The 19,556-nt window shown below is 35.1% G+C and overlaps 3 protein-coding genes across 5 annotated transcripts; 2 read left to right on the top strand and 1 right to left on the bottom strand.

Annotated features, from left to right (window-relative positions):
- The first annotated feature begins 420 nt into the window (after positions 1-420).
- LOC113774785 lies at positions 421-4,527 on the top strand. Its single transcript, XM_027319403.1, has 6 exons — positions 421-836; positions 2,639-2,692; positions 3,199-3,279; positions 3,735-3,804; positions 3,906-3,994; positions 4,145-4,527. The coding sequence occupies exons 1-6, from the start codon at positions 648-650 to the stop codon at positions 4,277-4,279; spliced, it is 618 nt and encodes a 205-aa protein (XP_027175204.1). The 5' UTR covers positions 421-647; the 3' UTR covers positions 4,280-4,527.
- Positions 4,528-4,780: 253 nt separating this feature from the next.
- On the bottom strand, positions 4,781-8,333 carry LOC113775901. 3 transcript variants are annotated; one of them, XM_027320950.1, is made up of 5 exons: positions 7,952-8,333; positions 6,901-7,125; positions 6,268-6,690; positions 5,972-6,163; positions 4,781-5,899 (listed from the first exon to the last, which is right to left on the bottom strand). In XM_027320950.1, the coding sequence occupies exons 1-5, from the start codon at positions 8,198-8,200 to the stop codon at positions 5,270-5,272; spliced, it is 1,719 nt and encodes a 572-aa protein (XP_027176751.1). In that variant the 5' UTR covers positions 8,201-8,333; the 3' UTR covers positions 4,781-5,269. The 3 variants fall into 3 exon arrangements, with proteins under 3 accessions (XP_027176751.1, XP_027176750.1, XP_027176752.1); XM_027320949.1 differs by having other exon boundaries at positions 4,781-6,163; XM_027320951.1 differs by having other exon boundaries at positions 4,781-6,163; positions 7,633-8,039.
- A 5,459-nt stretch (positions 8,334-13,792) lies between these two features.
- On the top strand, positions 13,793-14,450 carry LOC113772986 (transmembrane protein 136-like). The gene has a single exon (XM_027317499.1). The coding sequence runs from the start codon at positions 13,803-13,805 to the stop codon at positions 14,391-14,393; it is 591 nt and encodes a 196-aa protein (XP_027173300.1). The 5' UTR covers positions 13,793-13,802; the 3' UTR covers positions 14,394-14,450.
- The last annotated feature ends 5,106 nt before the right edge of the window (positions 14,451-19,556 follow it).

The raw sequence follows: 19,556 nt of genomic DNA, 5'->3' as shown, positions 1-19,556 counted from the left end.
TAGTTTCCTTTAGTTCTCTCACTCTCAAATATTGACCAAAAATTTTACAGAGTAAGCAACTCTTTTTTTTTTTTTTAAGTTTTAACACAATACCTTGCCTAAAGTTCCAAATATACGCTCATGTGATTGGTGATTTTTTCATTTCAAGGCAAAGGTCTTGTAACACCACTGCAAAAGGACCTAATTGGCCATAGAAATTAACTTGAGGGATTACATTGGTTCAAAAACAAGTCAAGGGACGAAGGTGGTTTAAGTAAAAAAAAAGTTGAGGGACGAAATTTGTGATATATCCATTAAATTAAATTAATCCAAGATCAAATCTTTTAAAATCTTTCCATTATAAAGACCGTATAGGTCAACAAGAAGACTGAAAAAGCTCGTGATTTTGGACAAAATATAACCAATCAAAACCAAAAAGTCTTTAGAGGCTGCTGCTGCCTTTTTCTTTTTTTTTTTGTCTGCCTCACCGGAACCTTCCAGAATCCACCCCCGGATCCTCCTCAACCCCACATTAATTCAGTAATCTGAAAACAACCCATTACAGATACAGGAAAAAGAAGCCATCCCTTCAATTTTCTTCTCAAGAGATCAAGAATAAGCTATCCAATTTGTTGTAGAAGATTGAAATAAAGATAGCATTTTTGTAAATGGAGGGTGGCGGTGCAGCTGCAGTATCGGCGGAGAAGCAGCCGGAGGCGGCAGCTACGGCGGCGTCGTATACCTATTGGGTTAGGGAAATGACCCAGGACGCTGCACCTCTGCCGGTGCCGCGGAAGCTCACCTCTGAAGACATCTCTAATCAAGGGCCTAATCATATCGGCTCCGTTTGGAATCGGGTATTTATCTCTTTCCATTTATGTATGTGTATATGTCGTGGTTTTACTACTTTATTTTCTTGATTACGCTGGGCTTTTTGAAAGATAGAAGTTTTTTTTATTCTTGTTTGAATTGATTTTTTTGGTCGAGAGCTGGTGCTAATTGTACATGTTTGTTTCCTTTTGCTTTGCTTTGGCTGATAATGGTGATGTGGGAAAGGTAGAATCTCCTGATAAGTTGTTAGATTTACGTTGTGACTATCTCTTTTATGAGAGATTTAGTTGTTTGTGCTCTTTGAGAATTATAGGTTAACTATGGGAAAGAAAGAGAAAGATTTTGTTGCTTTTTGATTGAAAAAGATTGTGGTTCAACGGTTGAAAATCGTACTGTAAATACATCATTATGAATTTGAAGTTTTCCCAGGATAACGTAATGTGTATATTTTTGTATGTTGTCGTCAAAAGAGTATTCAAATGCTTCCAGACTCGTCGGAATTGCGGCAACTTATGCAACGTAAGAAAACCGTAGTTGTATCGCATAAGACAGATAAGCATTGAGCCAGAAGAATGAGAATTTAATCTGCTTTATGTGATGTCGATCAGTTATTTGTTACAAAGAATGGATAGGTTGGAGAATGAGAATTAGAGATTATTTAGTATAGTAAATGGGACATTTAGTTGTACACTTGTTGCGTGTAACATGCATATGTGAGCTTATTAGGAGATTTAGAATTAGCAAGTTGCTACATCCTTTTTTTTTTTTAATTCTTGGTATTTCTGTTGAGAATTTGCTGGAAGTTTTATATGTACAAAGTCGCAAACAATTGAAGAATAGTAGTTTACTGAGATGATTTTACAGTTTTCCAATCTGTCAAGGTTTGAAGTGCTTCATTACTTAGAAGGGGAAAGTATTATCTGTTGAGACTAATTCAGATGAGAGATTCTTTTCTCCTTCTACTGTTTTGGTAAAAGATCTGATTGATTGACGTGGTAATAATTTTGTGTCTATGGTAAAGGTACTATCATATCTCCACACTCCGTAAAAGTAGTGGGACATTTTTGGTGACTTGTAATGATACAAAACTATTTACGATGGAATTCCATTGCTCTTATTCGGCCTCATTTATGTTTAGAATAAATCAGATTCAAGTTGGGTACAAGTTATTTTGTCCATTTTCTCTGTCACAAGTACCAGATGATCGATTTTCTTCCATTTGTTCCTCGATTAACATTTACACTGACTTCAGCTGAATGGATGCTGCATGTTGAAATTCTACCATCTTCAACTTCATCTGTTGGTTGAAGATTCTGCTGGGAAATTGGTAGTATGAATGCTGGATAACGTTTGTTGCGACTATATCAGGAATTTACTTTTCCCTTTTAGGGCATTCCAGGATTGCAAGTCTGTTGTTGACTACCTGGATATTCTTGATGCTTAATAGTAGAACCACTGCTTTAATAAATATCTTGTATTTCTCCAAAATATGAACTTTCTTGAGGCTTGGTTCTAACTTAATGCATGTGAATGTTGTACATGTACACTGTGGACAAGATTTCAGTTAAAAAGGGAAACTGGGCCTGGATCTTTTGTTCTTTTGGTGTCCATGCTTTCATTTCATTTCATTTCATTTCATTTCATTTCTTTGCTCTATTAGCATAGTCCTGCCACAGAATTCTGTTTTCTTCAATTTTGCTACTATTTATCTCATGAGAAGGAAATTTATGGGTGAAATGTGAATACATGCTTGGCTGATTGCTGTGATGCTTTTGCTACTAGTTTGTCTTGATATCGTGTTATCTTATAGTGTACTTCTTTTTGACAGGCTGGAACATGGGAAGAGAAGAGCTTGAACAAATGGGCAAGCGATAGAATAAAGGTGAGAAAATGTAGGAATTCAGATTTTCTTGTCCTTTTCACTTTGACGGGAGAATGTTACATTATCTTCCTTATTTTACAAGGGCAATCAAAATAATTGATGTAAGCTATTGGAAAAGGTTCCATTTATGTGTTCCACCTTTAATTGCATCCAAGCACCTGGTATGCTAGCTGTCCAGTTACTTCAATGTTATGAGTTACCCATCCCCTGCCAAATGTATGGGCTAAATAATAGATCTTGGATACTGCTATAACTAATAGTGCTAGTAGGTATTGCTGATACATTGTCAAGAATACTAATTGTAGATTCTCTTGTGAACGGCAATTTCAGATTGAAGTTGACAGTTTCCCTGAGAATGGAATCATCACTAATGTCGTAGTTTCTGTCGAGTGAATTATAGAATTCACTTGATGAGAGACAAAATCAATGCTATCTAAGATTCATGTTTGTTTTCAATTTTGCTTCTAAATTAAATTGTATGTTCTAAAGTTGGTGGTCAATGGCAGGAGTTGCTTCAATCTGTTCAGTCTCTGGAGTTTTCTGGTGGCAATGCAGAAATATCAGAAGTAACGAGATGCAGTGGAGATGTGAGTTCCCTTGCGTTAATATCACCAGCTTGAGAGTCTTGTGGATGCTTAATTATGATAACAATCTGTCATCTATATAACTTAGGCCACTATAATACACATTGATCACCTTTGACATTGTTGGGAGTTTTCAAACTTGTTTGTCAAGGACTATTTGCCTGCAGAACTCATAGAGCATTTCAGATAAGGATCAATTTTCTATGCACTCTGAGAGCAACCAACAAAGGATGATTTTTATGAACTCATATGTCATTCTTGGTAAAGAATCATTTTTACTAGTAGTTTTGAGGCACAAGGATCCATTTTCAATATTTTTTAAAATGTTCTGAAGGATTTTGGCTATTTTATAAGCATTAAAATCAATTTGTCAAAGTAATTTGAGGCATTATAATGGGGTGGTTGTTATATCTATAATACTGCATGGTTTCATTGATAAATTTGAACAAACTATGCAGGCATTCTTAGTGACCGTGCGCAACAAAAAACGTGTTGGCTACACCTATGAATTAGCATTAAGAGTGAAAGGTAACTGCTACTTCTATGGAACGGTATCTCATTCGTGTAATTTACTTTCTTCTCGAAAAACTTTTCTTTATTGACCTTGATTTTCCTTTCTGTGTCTCTAGGGGAATGGCTCATTGGGTCGGAGAAGAAGAAGGTTCAGGGTTACATAGACATTGAAGAATTTTCGTTTGGTGAATTAGATGACTTGCAGGTAATTAGGTTGTGGATGAACAAGGCAGATATTTTCAGATAAATGCAGTCAGTTAATCAGCAATCATTTATTTTCAAAAATATATGCCATTTGCAGTGTACTAGATGTTTAATTGGATTATTATGTCTTTCAATGCTCCTTTGCCCGCAGATTCAAGTTAGACTTAGTGAAGAAAAGGATCTTCAGCAGGAAGACAAGCAGCGGATTGTCAAAGATTTGAAACAATTTTTGCAGCCTGTTCGAGAAAAGTTAAATCAGTTTGAGCAGGAACTCAAAGATAGATAGGAGGGGTCGTAAGCTGTCCTTTGTTGTGCTTGGATTCCATAACAATCGTTGGACTTCTTGTCTTGTTCTTTGACTAAGGCTCCGTTTAAAACTCTTACATAACGGAAGCTAAAAAGCTTTCAAGGCTTTCCATGTAATCTTGGTACATAGGACTCTTCTCAACAACGTACTTAATCTGAATCCTGCAATTGATAGATGTGTTCTTTAAGTCTCTATGCAGTTCCATGGAAGGAGAAATTACTCGTCAAGCCTATGATGTTACCCGTATATGCTTTATAAATCTTCTTGCAAATGCTTCTATACTTCAATTTAAGCTATTCTTTCCTTCCATTGCGACTAAAAAGGTAGGGAAAGTGACAGAGAAAAAGAGCAGTAGCCCCGTTTAATACCTAGGATTTACTTGAATTCCCCATAATAGGTGATACTTTATATGATGAGGCATGTAGCATCGAAAGCATTGGTCTTCTGTTTTAACTCTCAACATCAATATGTAATCAAAAATTCTGCAAGACAAACAGTAATTGAATTTCATATAAATTAATCGATACTCCACAAATGAAAAATAGAAAGACTCGCTGCTTGAACCTATAAAGCTTTAATAACAGTTGCCGCTAAGTGTCACCGGTTTTGGCTGTCAAAAAGAGCCACATCTGCAAGATGGAACATAAACATGCATTGACCATTAAGAAAAAGTCGCCTGCGTTCAAAGAAACGAATTGTGTTAAATATTTTTGTGTAGCAGGGCTAGCTAAAATTGAATCATCAAGACAAACAGCAAGTTCTTGCAGAAATGTGCAAGGTCCAACTCAAGACAACCCAGCAGTGTGAACCTCATCTGGTGGTTGAGTGAGACCACATCCAACAATGTCACGTTTTCTTGGATTGGGAATTTAGTGCTAAGCAAAAACCCCAAGGACATCAGCTAGCGGTCTCTACCAAAGAGTTATAACCCTTAATCGAGGAACATTGCCTTTCGTTGCCTTTTAGCACTCATTTTTTCTTGACCACTTTCTTCCGTGAACCACTGACTGCTGCTTTAGCCTTCTTCCACTCTTTCATGGAGGCAGCACTTCTCTTAAAAGTAAAGGTTTCAGGCATTCCACAGTCTCCCATAGAGGTCCTCTTTGCCTGTATTGGTTGTTTCTCGCTGAATGGTAGATTGTAGGCATCGTTGCTTGACTTACCTCCCTGCAGCTTCTTTACTGAATCTAATTGGTTCTGGCTAGCATGGTTAGTCTTTGAATCAGCTAAAGAATATTTTGGGATATCAACTACAGGCTGAGATTTAGAAACATCAGTGATGAAATCACTTTTATCAGTCTTCATAAAATCCTGCCTCCTTTTTGTTGAAGTTGAACTATCAGTGACATTAAATTGTGGAATCTCTTGCTTTTCTAAATTTAGACCAGGCAGAATCTGAGAGATACTGAACGAGCTGTTACTACCAACAAGCTGCATCCACGAGGATCTGTTTAGGAATGAATTACCTTCCCGTCCCTTATCAATTCCTGCATTTGGCGTACCACAAATGGTTTCAGTAGATTCATTCACCACTTTAATCTGGGATGATTGGCTTGGCGGGTCTTTGCAGTTTAGCAGAGTAGAACTATCTGGTTTCGACTGCATTTCTCCTCCAGTATCATTACTTTGTAGGATATCAGATATACGAAAACTATTTTTTCCGTCACTTACCAGATCTCTCCTTATAGACTTTTTAGGGCGCACATGATGGTAGCTTGGTTGTAGAACTCCTGCTCCTGGTTCTGCGACTTGATCTGGAATAGTATCAAAATCTTGAGCTGCTTTCCGCTTCTTCTTGGAAAGCACAGTAGCTTTTTCCTGAATTTTATGAATTCTCTGCAGGGATCTGGATCTAGAAGGTTCCTAGACGTGCAGAAAAGAAAAGGAACTCAATCTTGAATCGCGAAAGATAAGTTAATCTTGAATTAAGGACGATGTAATTGTCAGTAATTTGGAGATGGAGGTACCTGGTTGCCACTAATTGCATTTTGTTCCCAAGCATCTGCTGTAGTGATACCACTGTTTGACCCAGCAACCATGTTCATAATAAGGTTATCTTCATCAGAAATTTGATCTCTCTCCTGATCGACTTGAATATCATCAACTGAGTTCCTTGAGACGAATGCCTCCGTAGTGAATCCGACCTTGGTACAAGCAGTCTCCGAGGTGTTCTCCCTCTCAAAAAGTTTGTTCATCACTGATGTCATCATGTTCAGCTCTTCTTCATTGATCCCATCATTTTCATCCTCTCTATGAAAAGATTTTTTAGCTGCATCTGATGAACCAGAATGCTCCTCACAATCACAAAGGTGAATTGGGAGAGGAGGAACCTCAACCCGTGGAAAACTGTATTTGTGCTTTCCAGTTCCTTTCAGAGGCACAGGTTTCACCTGCACAAGAAAGTCCAAATAATGTGAGCTTGGCATAATGACAAGAGTACCGACCTACTTAAGGGCCTAATTCTGCTGCTGGCGTTGAAAAGTTGCATAATGCAATCATGCTTTATTTTGACGGACATCCAAACCTATTGATAAAGCGAACAAATAGGTAACAAAATTTCCCAATATAAAAGTTTATATCAGACGAAACAAAGGCACAACCTTCCTTAGCTTAGGAAAGAAAATTCTGAGTTGCGTATTTTCCAAGTTGTGGGCTTTCACCGGTTTTTCCAAAGAAGGCATGTTTACAACGGCATCCCCATCAAAACTGTTGGAATCAATGGAAAGCTTGGCATCCTCCTCCCACTCACGCCCCAATCTAAGTATGTAGTGTTCTTTAGCCTTCTCAAGTCTGAGCCTTCCCCCTTTCCACATACATCCATTATACTGTAGAGATGCATATTAGATGATTAGACTATAAAGCCCATGCCTGAGAAAATAAATTGAAAGTAAAAGCAAGATAGCTGTCAAACATCTAAAGCTATAAGATACTTCCTTGACCCCAAATTTACACAATCCTCAAATAACAAGTTTTGTTTATGGTACTTCATATAATATTCTTCGAATTTCTAAAGCTTAATATACTAGATGCAATTCTCAATAGCCATATTATTTGATCATAGCATGTCTCAAGTTCAATTCCTTTATATACAATTCATCATGATTTTCGGCATGCGTATCTTCACATTTCAGCACTTTTATGCATCATTATGAAGTTATTTTCCCCCTCAAGCGACAGCCCCAATGCCCCTGCTTTTCAATGCATTACTCCTCATGTTATGCAAAATTTCCACCATGAACAGCTCCCCTAGAAGAAACTAAACAACTTGTAAATCCTATTATGTGCAATGCTTCAAAATCTTTAACATATGCCACAATTGCTATTCATTTTACCTCGAGAATGCATCTACATCATTCCGTCATCTACTTAACAGCAGCATCATACAGTTGTGGCAGCGACTTCAACAACATTACAAAATCAATGCATGAACCAAGTGCACTACAAAAAGCAACTTAAGAACTGACGAGTTAACCAGAAAACTAACAGAAAAGATTTACAAAGAAAATTGACACATTAACCAGAAGAGTACTTAAAATCACTGCAAAACTAACAAAATCCCTGAAAACCTCCAAATTTCCTGAAAATAACAAAAATCCAGGAGATAAATTAAACGAAATTAAAACATAAAACATGAAGAGAGAGGAGAGAAACCGTGCTGAAGAGCTTGGCGAGGCCTTTGTCAGAGGAAGGAACGAAGTCCAAATAAGCAAAGCTGCGGCCTTTGGTCCGTACAATTTCAACGGATTCTACAGAGCCCAACTGGGGCGAAGAGAAGGTGTTTTTCAAATCTTCAGCAGTTACATTTCCTCCCAGTCCCCCAACGTATATCCTATGTGATGCTGCAGCTGTGGCCGCCGCAGCTCCACCGCCGCCGCAGCCACCTTCTTCTTCTGTTCCCATTAATTTTGCTTCTATCGCGCCAAAATTGTCGAGTGGATTTCCAGGAAATGGAAAAAATTGTGAACCAATTAAAAGAACCGGGTAGAATTTGTTCTTCAATTAGGAACGCAAAACCCTAGTGCATCATCTATCAAGTCGGCTTTCCCCTATTTTACCTTTCTCTTTATCCATTTTTTTTCCTTGTTTTATTTTATAGTTTTACTATTCTAAGCATCAGTGTTTTTTTTATTCTTTTTTTTATAATAATAATAAAAAAAAAACACTGATGCTTAGAATATTAAAACCATAAAATAAAACAAGGAAAAAAATAAAAAAGCATCAGTGTATTTTTTTTTTTTTTTTGAGCATCAGTGTTAAAAATAAAAAAAGCATTACTGTCTCGAAGAATGGCTTATGGCTTGAGCTGTTAATCGGACTTTTTGAATTGCGTCCAGTTTTGGCTTACAAATTATATGGACTTTCAGATTTTGGGCTCATATTAAAAGGTTCAAAGTTAACTGACACATCATATGAGATTCAGATTCAATTGAGTTTGTTCCAAACTCAAAATTAAATACATAATTATATATATTTTATATTTTATAATTATAAATTAATACAAATTTATATATAAATTATTAACATTTTATGTCATAATATGTATAATTATAAATTATAAATAATAATAATAATAATATTATTATTATTATTATATATATTACATATATAATTATACTCATATATCAACCGAATTTTAATCAGGTTTGAACATAATACGATCCAATCTTGGTTATATGTAGTTTGGACCTAATATTTAGGCTCAAAATCTACCCGACCAAATTAAGACTTAGGTTCAGTAAGCTTTTGTCGGGACAAACGGGCTGAAGTCGAACTAATTCAACCCCATTGATAGTTTTAGTCGTGACGTATTGATATAAGAGTAAATAGCGAGAATGATGACTAAGCTATCTAAAATGACATGATCTGTTGATTGAACTTTTTTTTTTTGGCCAAAAAAGTAATTTCAATTCCTTAAAATGGACATTTTGGAGCACTCTTTGCTGAATTAATCGAAAATGACCTGTAGTTTAGGACATTTTTATCCCTAAAAACCTAGAATAGCAAGTAAAAATGTGTTTCTTTTCGATTGCTTTATAGGCTAAATTAGTCAAGTGAAGTGATTATTTTGGTCATTTCCTCATTTTTTTTAGTGTAACTGGGAACTCGAGACTTTTTGCTTACACTCCTTAAACTATTCAACGCATCCCTACCCTCTATTTTGGGCATTTACACTTGATATAAATACACCAAACGACAAATGACTTAAGAGCGATGGAGATAAACTAAAAGATGTCTCACCTCTTTAATTTTAGAATTTTCATGTTTATTTCTATCAAGTAGAAATGTCGTGATTTTCTGTAGACACCAAATTTTTGTCAATTTTTAATATTTTCTCAAGATTTTTCTATTTAATGAATTATTTATTTTCTAGTATTTTAATGTGCATTTTTCTCATTTTTGCAGGTTTGCTTTTTAAAAAAAAAAAGGAAAAAAAAAGAAAAAAGAAAAACAAACAACAAAAAAGAAAATAAAAAAAATCATCATAATCATTTTCTCTACCAAAACCCCTATTAACCCATTCCACACTCAATTGCCAGGCACCTTTCTTTTCATTAGCTAAGAAACCATCATTTTGGGCAATCCAACACACAAGCTCCACTTTGGCTACAAGTCCCTCTCGGTTCTCTGCTCTCTAGACGGACATAACAAGAAGAAAAAAAAACTCTTCACTCGGCTCTCCCTATCACAGAAGAGAAGCCACAAAAAAAAGAAAAGAAACACACTCCCTCAATTCAGCTCACTCTCGGCTCTCTCCCTCACAGAGCAACAAAAAAAAAACACACAGAGAAAAAAGGGAGGCTCTCGACCCTCTCTCTTGGATGGACCGAAAAGAAGAAGAAAAAAAAGGAGAGAAAGACTCCACCATTTTGGCTACAAGTCTCTCTCGGCTCTACCCCAGGGGAAAAACAGACAAGGAAAAGAAGGGAGGCTCTCGGCTCTCTCTCTGGGCTCTCAACCGAAAAAAAAGAAAAAATTTTCCCTCCCTCTCTCGGCTAGCTCTTAACAGACAGGGGACAAGCCACAAAAAAAAGGCACTCCAATCCCTCTGGGCTCACTTGGCAGAGGCAGAAAAAAAAAGGAAACGCACGAGAGAAGTGGAAGGGAAGCTCTCGGAATTTTGCAGCCTGACCCCTCACTCTCACTCTCTCGGACTTGGGTGGAGGAAAGAAACAGAGAAAAAAAATCTTCCCCAACTCCTCTCGGTTCCATCTCAACCTCACACACACCTGCATTGAGGTAATTTTTAGTTTTGTCTAGCACATTAAATCAATGCTTCATTGTTTAGTTTTCTTTCGTTTCTGCTTGCTACTTTGCATTGTTGTTGTGGTATTGCTGAAATTTGGGAAATAGCATGAACCAGATAAAGGAAAAGGAAATGTTTCTTGTGAATGCATGTTAATTGTTTGAAAAAATGCCAAAAAGAATTTTAGGGGCTGTTTTGCTTTATTTTGTCCATTTTATGTTATTTTCTTGTCAAAATAAAATCATATTTGTATTGTAGGAGATGCAAGAGTGTTGTGGCATAATTTTTATGATTTTTGGTGAAGGGTATGTTGTTTTGAAAAATCAAAACTGGACTGATTTCTTGTCATTTTGGCCACTTTCGATTCCTTTTTTGTTAAAACTAAGCCCAAAATTGGAATCTACGCGAAAAATCGAGTTGGGGTGTATATTTTGATAATTTTTTGTGACCGGAAAAAAAGTTCGCCGGCGACCGACGGCAGTCCGCGGTGGCGGCGGCTGACATGGCCGCCAGCTGAAGCTTCTTCGGCTGGCCGAAGAAGACAGAAACGTATGGGGAAGAAAAGAGAAAGAAAAGAAAGAAAAGAAAAGAAAGAAAAGGAAAGTGGGTTGGGCTAAGTTATTTTTTTTTTAGTGGGCTTGTTTCTTATTTTTTTGGTTGGGCTAGAAGGTCGGAGCCCATGTTTTTTTTGGTTGGGTTTGAGGGATAAAAAGACGGGCTGGCCTGCTCGTTTCTTTTGGGTTTCGGTTGGGCTTAGGTAGTATCCGGCCCAAATAAATAAAAATAACGGCCCGATGGCCTTTCTTCTCCCAAATCAGAAACCGAATTTTGCACTTTGGCCCCTGATCTTTGGAGTAGTTTTACTACGGCCCATAACACTTTAAATTCTTTTCAACTCGGTCCTTATAGTAATTGCACTTTGGTCCCTGAATTTTATCTTTTATTTAATTTTTGACCTCTGAACTTTGGAAAAATATAATTTTTATCCCTGAAAGTTTTTCAATTTTTGCAATTCAGTCCCTGATGAATTTTGACTCTCTTTATTATGATTGTTTCTTTTTTTTAATAGCTAATTATGCTACTTTTGAATATACTTAACTTGTAATTTTTAGATTTGCTTAAATTTCTTTACGTCTGACATATTAGTGTGAATTTAGTGCTTGTATTATTATTTTCTTTTTCAATTAAATTGGTGCCATGATCCTTTTGTTCATTGTGAGTATAATTAGGACAATTTGACTCCATTTAGTCACCACTTCAAACGGGAGGTACCCCTATTTCTATTATTTCAATGTCAATTACGTGCTCTTATGTGCTCTTATGTGCTCCTATGTGTTTATATTTTTATATGCTTTATTTATTTGATTTAAATATTCATTCAAATTTTCTTATATATGTTTTAGTTAATTTTTACAATGATTCAAGAGGCATTTAAATACCTCAAAAATGTAATAGATAGGATAATTAGATTTGTTTTATTATATTTTTCCCTTCTAGATTGTAGTTAGGCGCTCCCCGATGTAATAGATAGGTTGCGTGTTTATGTGGTTTATGTGTTATGTGTTTTATCCGCTTTTCTTAGGATTTTGGCATCTAGATATTATGTTTACGTGTTATGTGCTACGTGCTCTTATGTGTTTATTTGTTTTAATTTATGTTTTATTTGTTTCACTATGAATTGTTAATGCATGACGTCACCACACTAGTCCAACGCTAGTTGTGGTTTCTCCATCCGCTTACTTGCTAGTCCAACGCTAGTAAGGACTTTTAGAAATGGGCTAGTCCAACGCTAGACCCTTTAGGTCGTCTTGCGCTAGATTCATCTTTGTGTGATTTTCACTACATTTTCATGCATATTTTCATTTTTAGGATCTTTTCTCATTTGCATGATATTCCCTATTATATTATCCCCTACCCGCTATAGGTGCTAATCATGTCATTTAGAATTGCATTTCATTTAAGCTAGTTCATTTGCTTGTTCATGTTAGGATAATTATTTTTTTTTCAAACATGGGAAATGGGTGATTATAACTTTCTAGTTTAAATACCCTATTAACCCATGTATAAGAAAATTATGTCACGAGTTTTTTTTTTGCCTCCCGTACCCTTTATATTGCATTCTCTTTTTCTTTGATCACTTATATATATGTATATAATTTAATTTCTTTTCTTTTATTTCATTTTCTTTTTTCATCATTTGCATCCTCGTGACACCTTCGAGGGTTCATTTTGGCCTTCGCAATAAATGTGATTGGTTCAATTAAATCCTTGAATGAACATTTTGTCCCTTTCGATATTTTATAAATTTAGATTTGCATTCATGTAGGAAACATCCAAACATGATAAAATTAAGGGTTAGATTAGGAAAATTTTGGCTAAACCTCGCAACTAGCTTAGACTAGGTTGAAAGGGTGCCTTAGGTTTGAGTTAATCGAACATTTGCCTTCCTTTTCTTCAATCGTGACTCCCGAACTCATTTTCTCTTGTTTTTTAAAGACCTGGAGTTGTCGAAAAGGGTTTTATTTTATTTTATTTAAATACACTTTTTGGGTGACTTGGTACACCAAAATTCTATACCAAGTGGCGACTCCTATTTTTCCAAAAAACCCTTTTAGACTAAATTTTTGGACCCAAATTGTCGCATTTTTCAAAGTCTCATTCTAGGTCCTATTTTACTTGTTTTAAAATAAAATTACATTTTTTATAAACTACCTTCTTATTTATTTTTCCATCGCGAAAAAATGGGGCGCGACATTTTCAATGACTTTTTACAGGTGAAATCTAAAATTTTTTGTGTTTTTACCTTTTTACACGTTTATATATTTACATTTCAATTGTGTTAGTGTTTGGATTGTTGTGCATAATAATCACTAGCAAAACATAATTACATAGTGCAATAACAATTAATCTGTCTCAAAGAAAATAAAATATTCCATCCAAAAAGTAAAAGAGTCAGATAATCCCCCTAGATTGGCAATTCAAAAGATTTTGAGTTACAGCTCACAGGATGGTCATTTACTCTTAAGAATACAATTGGTGCTTCTAAAATCTTTCTTTAGAAAAATTTCAATATAAATGGCATGTGAAAATTACAGATGTAAAACAATTCAAAACAATTCCGTAAATCTCTATGATCTCATGAGATTGGAATTTAATATACCCTAACATTAATCCAAAATCTATTTTGTTAAACTCTCTTGATCTAGGGTGAGAATACGTAATATTAGACCATAAAATTCTTCTGCAATTAGCAACAGCATGGAAGATTACATAGTAGGGTTGGTTGTAGCAGGTGTATTCTTCTGGACAATATTATTCTTATTAACAAAAAGGATCTTTCAAGAACGTTCATTTGATTTTAGCCTACGTGTGGTTTCTTCAATCCATGCAATTATAGCAGTAACATTGGCTTCTCTCTCCATTCAAGATTGGAGTTGCCCAATTTTTCCATTGGCCTCAAAGTCTTCTCCCATGCAGATCCAAACATTAGCAATCAGTGGTGCTTATCTCATTTTTGACTTAGCATGTTGCCAATTCAGCGACAGCATTAATCTGGATACCATATTTCATCATTTAGTCTGCATTCTTGGAATTTGGGCAGGCCTTGCCTCTGAAAGGTATGGATCAGAAATGGTGGCGGCATTATGGCTTGGAGAAATTTCTGGTCCATTCCTCCACTTAAGAGACCTCCTTAAAGAACTGGGGTACAGAGACACAGACCTAAATTTGGCCATTGATATTTTGTTTGCAATCATATTCACAGCTGCAAGGATGATAGTTGGACCATATCTCACGCACTGGCTCTTGGACTGCAACTTGTCAGTGCTTTCTGGGTATACAAGATCGTAAGAATGGTTATATACAAACTGTCTTCCAAAGGCATGCCTTCAAGCCAGCCAGCCGTAGATGGGGAAGCAAGTTACAAATGTTGTGTTCCACCTCTCAGGCGGCTGCTGACCGCCACAATAACCATATATATATACATGTTAGCTAGAGCAAATCACAATCTGCCTGGTCAACTTTTCAGCGTTTGAATTATGTAAATTCTAGAGCAAATCCCAAATAGTGGGCTTTTTTTAAAGATATTCCCATTAGCCTAGTATTTTTTTTAAAAAAAAAAAACTTTTTTTCAACGGATGAAAATACATTTAATGAATGCAGTGTTTCTGTGAAAATAATGCATTTAGCGAAAAAAAAAGACCATAAAATATCACAAATATTCAAAAATTTGAACTTAAAAGGATGTTTAATAGATCAATTAAGTATTTAAACTTAATGGATTAAGTGCTTTATTCTATTAGGTTACTACATAGTTGAGAGTTTGCTAACTAATACGTCTAGTGCAAAAATTTTATGGCAACCAGTTTAGATTCCTATTTTTAAGAGTTTTTGTAGGAAAAAATGTATCGATTTGATGTATGTGAGATAAAAAGATGATTGAAAAATGTATTCATGAAAAATATAAAAATTTTTCTGCAGAAAACTACAATCCAAACAAGGAAATTCAATATATATTGAAACAAACAAAAACCTACTTTATAAAACTCTCTTGACCCACGCAAAAACATGCCATTAAGAATTTTCACACCATCACAAAATGACAAATATCGGAGAATGTAACAAGGAAATTTGCTGCAAAGTTTTGAGTTTGCTAACTAATACACGTCTAGCTAACAAGGAAATTTTATTGTAGAGACTCTACTTAAGCTATGCTACAAAATTCCAACAATTGTAAGGTTGGAAAATGGCAAACTATACGACTTCTCTTCTTCTTCTTCCCCTTTCTTTTTTCTTTTTCCCTTTTCTAATGAGGATGTTTGGAAGGTAGACAACATGTCATCGTCCACAAATCCCTAATGAACAAAAAACAGTTAAAATTTAGATTCAAACCATTTTTTTTTTCTTAATGCAAGTGTCCAAACTAGTCCCACTCGGTGACCATTTAACAAAGTTCTAACCGGTGCTGCTCTTCAATGGATCACTGTATCCACATGATTAAAAAGTGTTATTAGTACTCTCTTGTTACACATAAATAAACATATGGATAAACATCAAAATTTTCTTTCATTTATCATGTTGTTTGCTTCTCCTCTTGTGAACCACGAAATGAATAAATATTTGTTGCCTCCAAAGTGGCAAAGTCTTCTATGTTCATAAACTTTGTACTCTCTCTTTGAAATTTGGAGTTTCTAGGAAGAATCTATTTGATATAGCATGCTTGGCATCAATTCGGTATAGTTTAGATGTCAAGGTCTAATTTCATATGGTATTATCTTAAACTAAGGGGTTGGTTCATGCATTTTCCATCTCTTGCTTCTTCTTTCACACCCCTCTTTCACCCCAAAAAAAAAAAAAAAAAAAACCTTGAGTTGTATTGTTATGCATTTTATGCACTCGTCAAAAAAAAAAAAGAACAGTTTTCAATGTACTCAAATATAGGTCTTAAACTATCCTTTGCTGAAAGATTGAACCCAAAAAAAAAAAAAAGAAAATGTGGAGTTATCTAAAGATTTCAATGCGCTCGAACATAGTACCAACTACCAACTTTTTTTTTTTTTTGTCAAAACGATAGATGTCCTATAACCTAATCTAGCTTAGTCTAAGGGGAAGGGGAGGGGGTTCGATGTGAGTACAAACTCCATCATAGTACCAACTACCAACTTTTTTTTTTTTGTCGAAACGATAGATGTCCTATAACCTAATCTAGCCTAGTCTAAGGGGAAGGGGAGGGGGTTCGATGTGAGTACAAACTCCATCGATGAAGGTCAATTAAGACCGCCACAAATTGTGGCAAATTTGTGGGAGGCAGGGATTGAACCCCTGACCTCCAGCATCACCTTTAATGGTGATGACCACTGGACCAAATGGCCAGTGGCGTACCAACTACCAACTTATCTATCAATTTTTTCAATTGACATTTTGGACATATGTGCCATTGACAAGAATCTTTCTTTAGACATGTTTGTAAAATATGTACCATTGACCAGAATCTATCTTCTTTATTATTATTCTAATTTTAAGTTAGCGTCACTTGTTTTCTTCTAAAACCTCTCTAATATATAGCTTTCTTGTACGGTATAATTAAAGTTTTTGGCGGTGAGAAGAACAAGTATAGCTCTAATATATACTTCTTAGGTACGGTGCAAATAGGTATGAACCCGACCAGCCAACAAAACCATTCATTATAATCATCGAATTCTTTTCTTAATATATGCTAATTATCTAAGGTAATGTCAGCCAAGAAATGCTTATCATCCGAGGAAAAACGTAGACATGTGTACATACATTCATCAAAACTTGTGATATTGGAGGAACAGCACCAATCAAGATTCAAGATACAGATTGAAAAATGCCACGATTTGTATGGCCAGTCAAATTATGAACCTATGTTGTTGATTGTAGGTTTAATCAGTAAGGTTTAATGCAAGTGAATACGGCCACGTCAATTTTTTTAACCTTTTTTCCTCAAACAATTCGCAACGGATCTTCTGTCTCACACCCTGTGTCACTCTCTGTCCCACTTTTTATTATATTTCTATTTCTCCTTCACAAACATCATGTTTTAATTCTTTTTTGTTTTAACATCATGTTTTAAAGTCAATTTTTTTAACCTTTTTTCCTCAAACAATTGGTACTGATGTACAAATACTTATGGGTAAATTACGTATAACCCCCTTGTAGCTTTGTATAATGCTAGATGATCCTCCTTAAGATTTCAAAATACTCATTTAAACTTTCCCTAGGATTTTATGTAAAATGAAAAATGGACAAAATGCACAATGAGTAACAACGATTATATAAGACGCACTCCAAAAATGTGTGTGATAAAATCATAATATCTACTTAATTTTCTTATAGTTTGCATAAATATACACTTTACCCTTCTTAATTTTTATATTTGTCCACTAATTCCCATGTGGTTTTATATAAAGTGATTAAGTCGTTGTTTAATTTAGCATTTAAGTAAGGGTACTATTGGTATTTCAACTAATGATATTACATAGACTATTTTCTGTCGAATTTTCGCATTACATGAAATCATAATAAGGTGTAGTGTACATTTTGAAACGTTAAAGGAGTCATATGACAATAGATGAAATCACAAAAGGGTTATTTATAATTCACCCAATATTTATTTATTGAATGATGAAGTGGGCAGAGATGGTTCGATATGGGAAACTATGAGATGCATTTCATATTCACGCATGCGGAGGTCCAATCAAAAGTTGTAAATGTATATATATGTGTGTTTATATATATGTATGTATATATACACCTTGTACAATCATATAAGTTTTCTTTTATTATAATTTCATTTAATATTTTGCATCCTAAAACCTAATATCTTTGTATATCTCGTATAGTTATCTATGACATCTAGGGACAAAACTAGAAAATATACTTTGAGGAAGCTATTTTTATACACATGCAAACTTTGCAGTCAAGACATAAGTTTTTGAAAGTTTTTTGGGCTCTGAGGGAGGGGGAGTTCAATTTATAAAGGATACTGTTGAAAATCTTCAAAACTTAAGGGGAAAAAATGATTTTGAAGAACTTTGGTGGACGGTTTTCATGCAAGATATGCGATATTTTGCTTCTTCCAATATCCAACATTCCAACCTATTTCACTTTTTCCTTCCACACCCGTCTACTATTTGGTAACCAATCCATTAGGGAATACTAGGCCAGGATTTCCCCTTTCCCAGTTCCTTGCTGGAGGATAAAGAAGTAGTAGAAGAAAAGAGATGGACCTAATATCCAGGCTGCAGCATCGCTTTGGCGGAACAGCAGCTCAATTGTCTCCCTTCACACGCAATGCTATGCTGCTAGAACTGATTTGCTCGTTTCCTTCACGTCTAACAACCAAAAGATTTTATGTGTTCCTAAGAAGAATACAATTAGTGCTTCTAAAATCTTTCTTTAGAAAAATTTCAATCTAAATGGCATGTGAAGATTACAGATGTGAAACAATTCAAAACAATTCCGTAAATCTCCATGATCTCATGAGATTGGAATTTAATATAACCTAACATTAATCCAAAATCTATTTTTAAACTCTCTTGATCCAGGGTGAGAACACCACTCAAAAATCACAAATATTAAAAAAAAAATTGAACTTAAAGGATGTTTAATAGATCAATTAAGCACTTAAACTTTTAAGTGCTTTATTCTATTAGTTTACTACATAGTTGAGAGTTTGCTAACTAATACGCTTATCGTGAAAATTTTTGTAGGAAAATATATCGATTTGATGTATGTGAGGTAAAAAGGTGATTGAAAAATGTGTTCAGAGAAAACATAAAAATTTTTCTACAGAAAACTACAATCCAAACAAGGAAATTCAATATACACTGAAACAAACAAAAACCTACTTTATTAAATTAAAATCTCTTGACCCACGAAAAAACATGCCATTAAGAATTTTCGCAATATTAGACCATCACAAAATGACAAATATCGGAGAATGTAACAAGGAAATTTGCTGCAAAGTTTTGAGTTTGCTAACTAATACACGTCTAGCTAACAAGGAAATTTTATTGTAGAGACTCTACTTAAGCTATGCTGCAAAATTCCAACAATTGTAAGGTTGGAAAATGGCAAACTATACAACTTCTCTTCTTCTTCTTCTTTCTTTTTCCTTTTTCCCTTTTCTAATGAGGGTGCTTGGAAGGTAGACAATATGTCATCGCCCACACACAAACACTTTGCAGCTGTAGTTACAAATCCCTGATGAACAAAAAACAGTTGAAATTTAGATTCAAACCTAATTTTTTTTTTCTTAGGGCAAGTGTCCAAACCACTCCCACTCGGTGACCATTTAACAAAGTTCTTACTTGTGCTGCTCTTCAATGGATGACTGTATCCACGTAGTCACATGATTAAAAAGTGTTAGTAGCACTCTCTTGTTACACATAAATAAACATATGGATAAACATCAAAATTTTCTTTCATTTATCAAGTTGTTTGCTTCTCCTTTCGTGGACCACGAAATGAATAAATATTTGTTGCCTC

Source organism: Coffea eugenioides, chromosome 6, assembly GCF_003713205.1.
Source record: "Coffea eugenioides isolate CCC68of chromosome 6, Ceug_1.0, whole genome shotgun sequence".
NCBI classification, from domain to species: Eukaryota; Viridiplantae; Streptophyta; class Magnoliopsida; order Gentianales; family Rubiaceae; genus Coffea; species Coffea eugenioides.
Note: the sequence above shows the minus strand (reverse complement) of the source record. Positions and strands in the feature narration are given on the sequence as shown.

Bases quoted from the DNA above. Each gene is read 5' to 3' on its own strand.
- LOC113774785 (XM_027319403.1), top strand. From the start codon at position 648: ATGGAGGGTGGCGGTGCAGCTGCAGTATCGGCGGAGAAGCAGCCGGAG. The intron at 837-2,638 runs GTATTTATCTCT...TCTTTTTGACAG, and splicing joins TCGGCTCCGTTTGGAATCGG to GCTGGAACATGGGAAGAGAA. The intron at 3,280-3,734 runs GTGAGTTCCCTT...CAAACTATGCAG, and splicing joins TAACGAGATGCAGTGGAGAT to GCATTCTTAGTGACCGTGCG.
- LOC113775901 (XM_027320949.1), bottom strand. From the start codon at position 8,200: ATGGGAACAGAAGAAGAAGGTGGCTGCGGCGGCGGTGGAGCTGCGGCG. The intron at 6,691-6,900 runs GTTGTGCCTTTG...TTTCTTGTGCAG, and splicing joins TCTTTCCTAAGCTAAGGAAG to GTGAAACCTGTGCCTCTGAA. The intron at 6,164-6,267 runs GTACCTCCATCT...CTGCACGTCTAG, and splicing joins ATGCAATTAGTGGCAACCAG to GAACCTTCTAGATCCAGATC.
- LOC113772986 (XM_027317499.1), top strand. From the start codon at position 13,803: ATGGAAGATTACATAGTAGGGTTGGTTGTAGCAGGTGTATTCTTCTGG.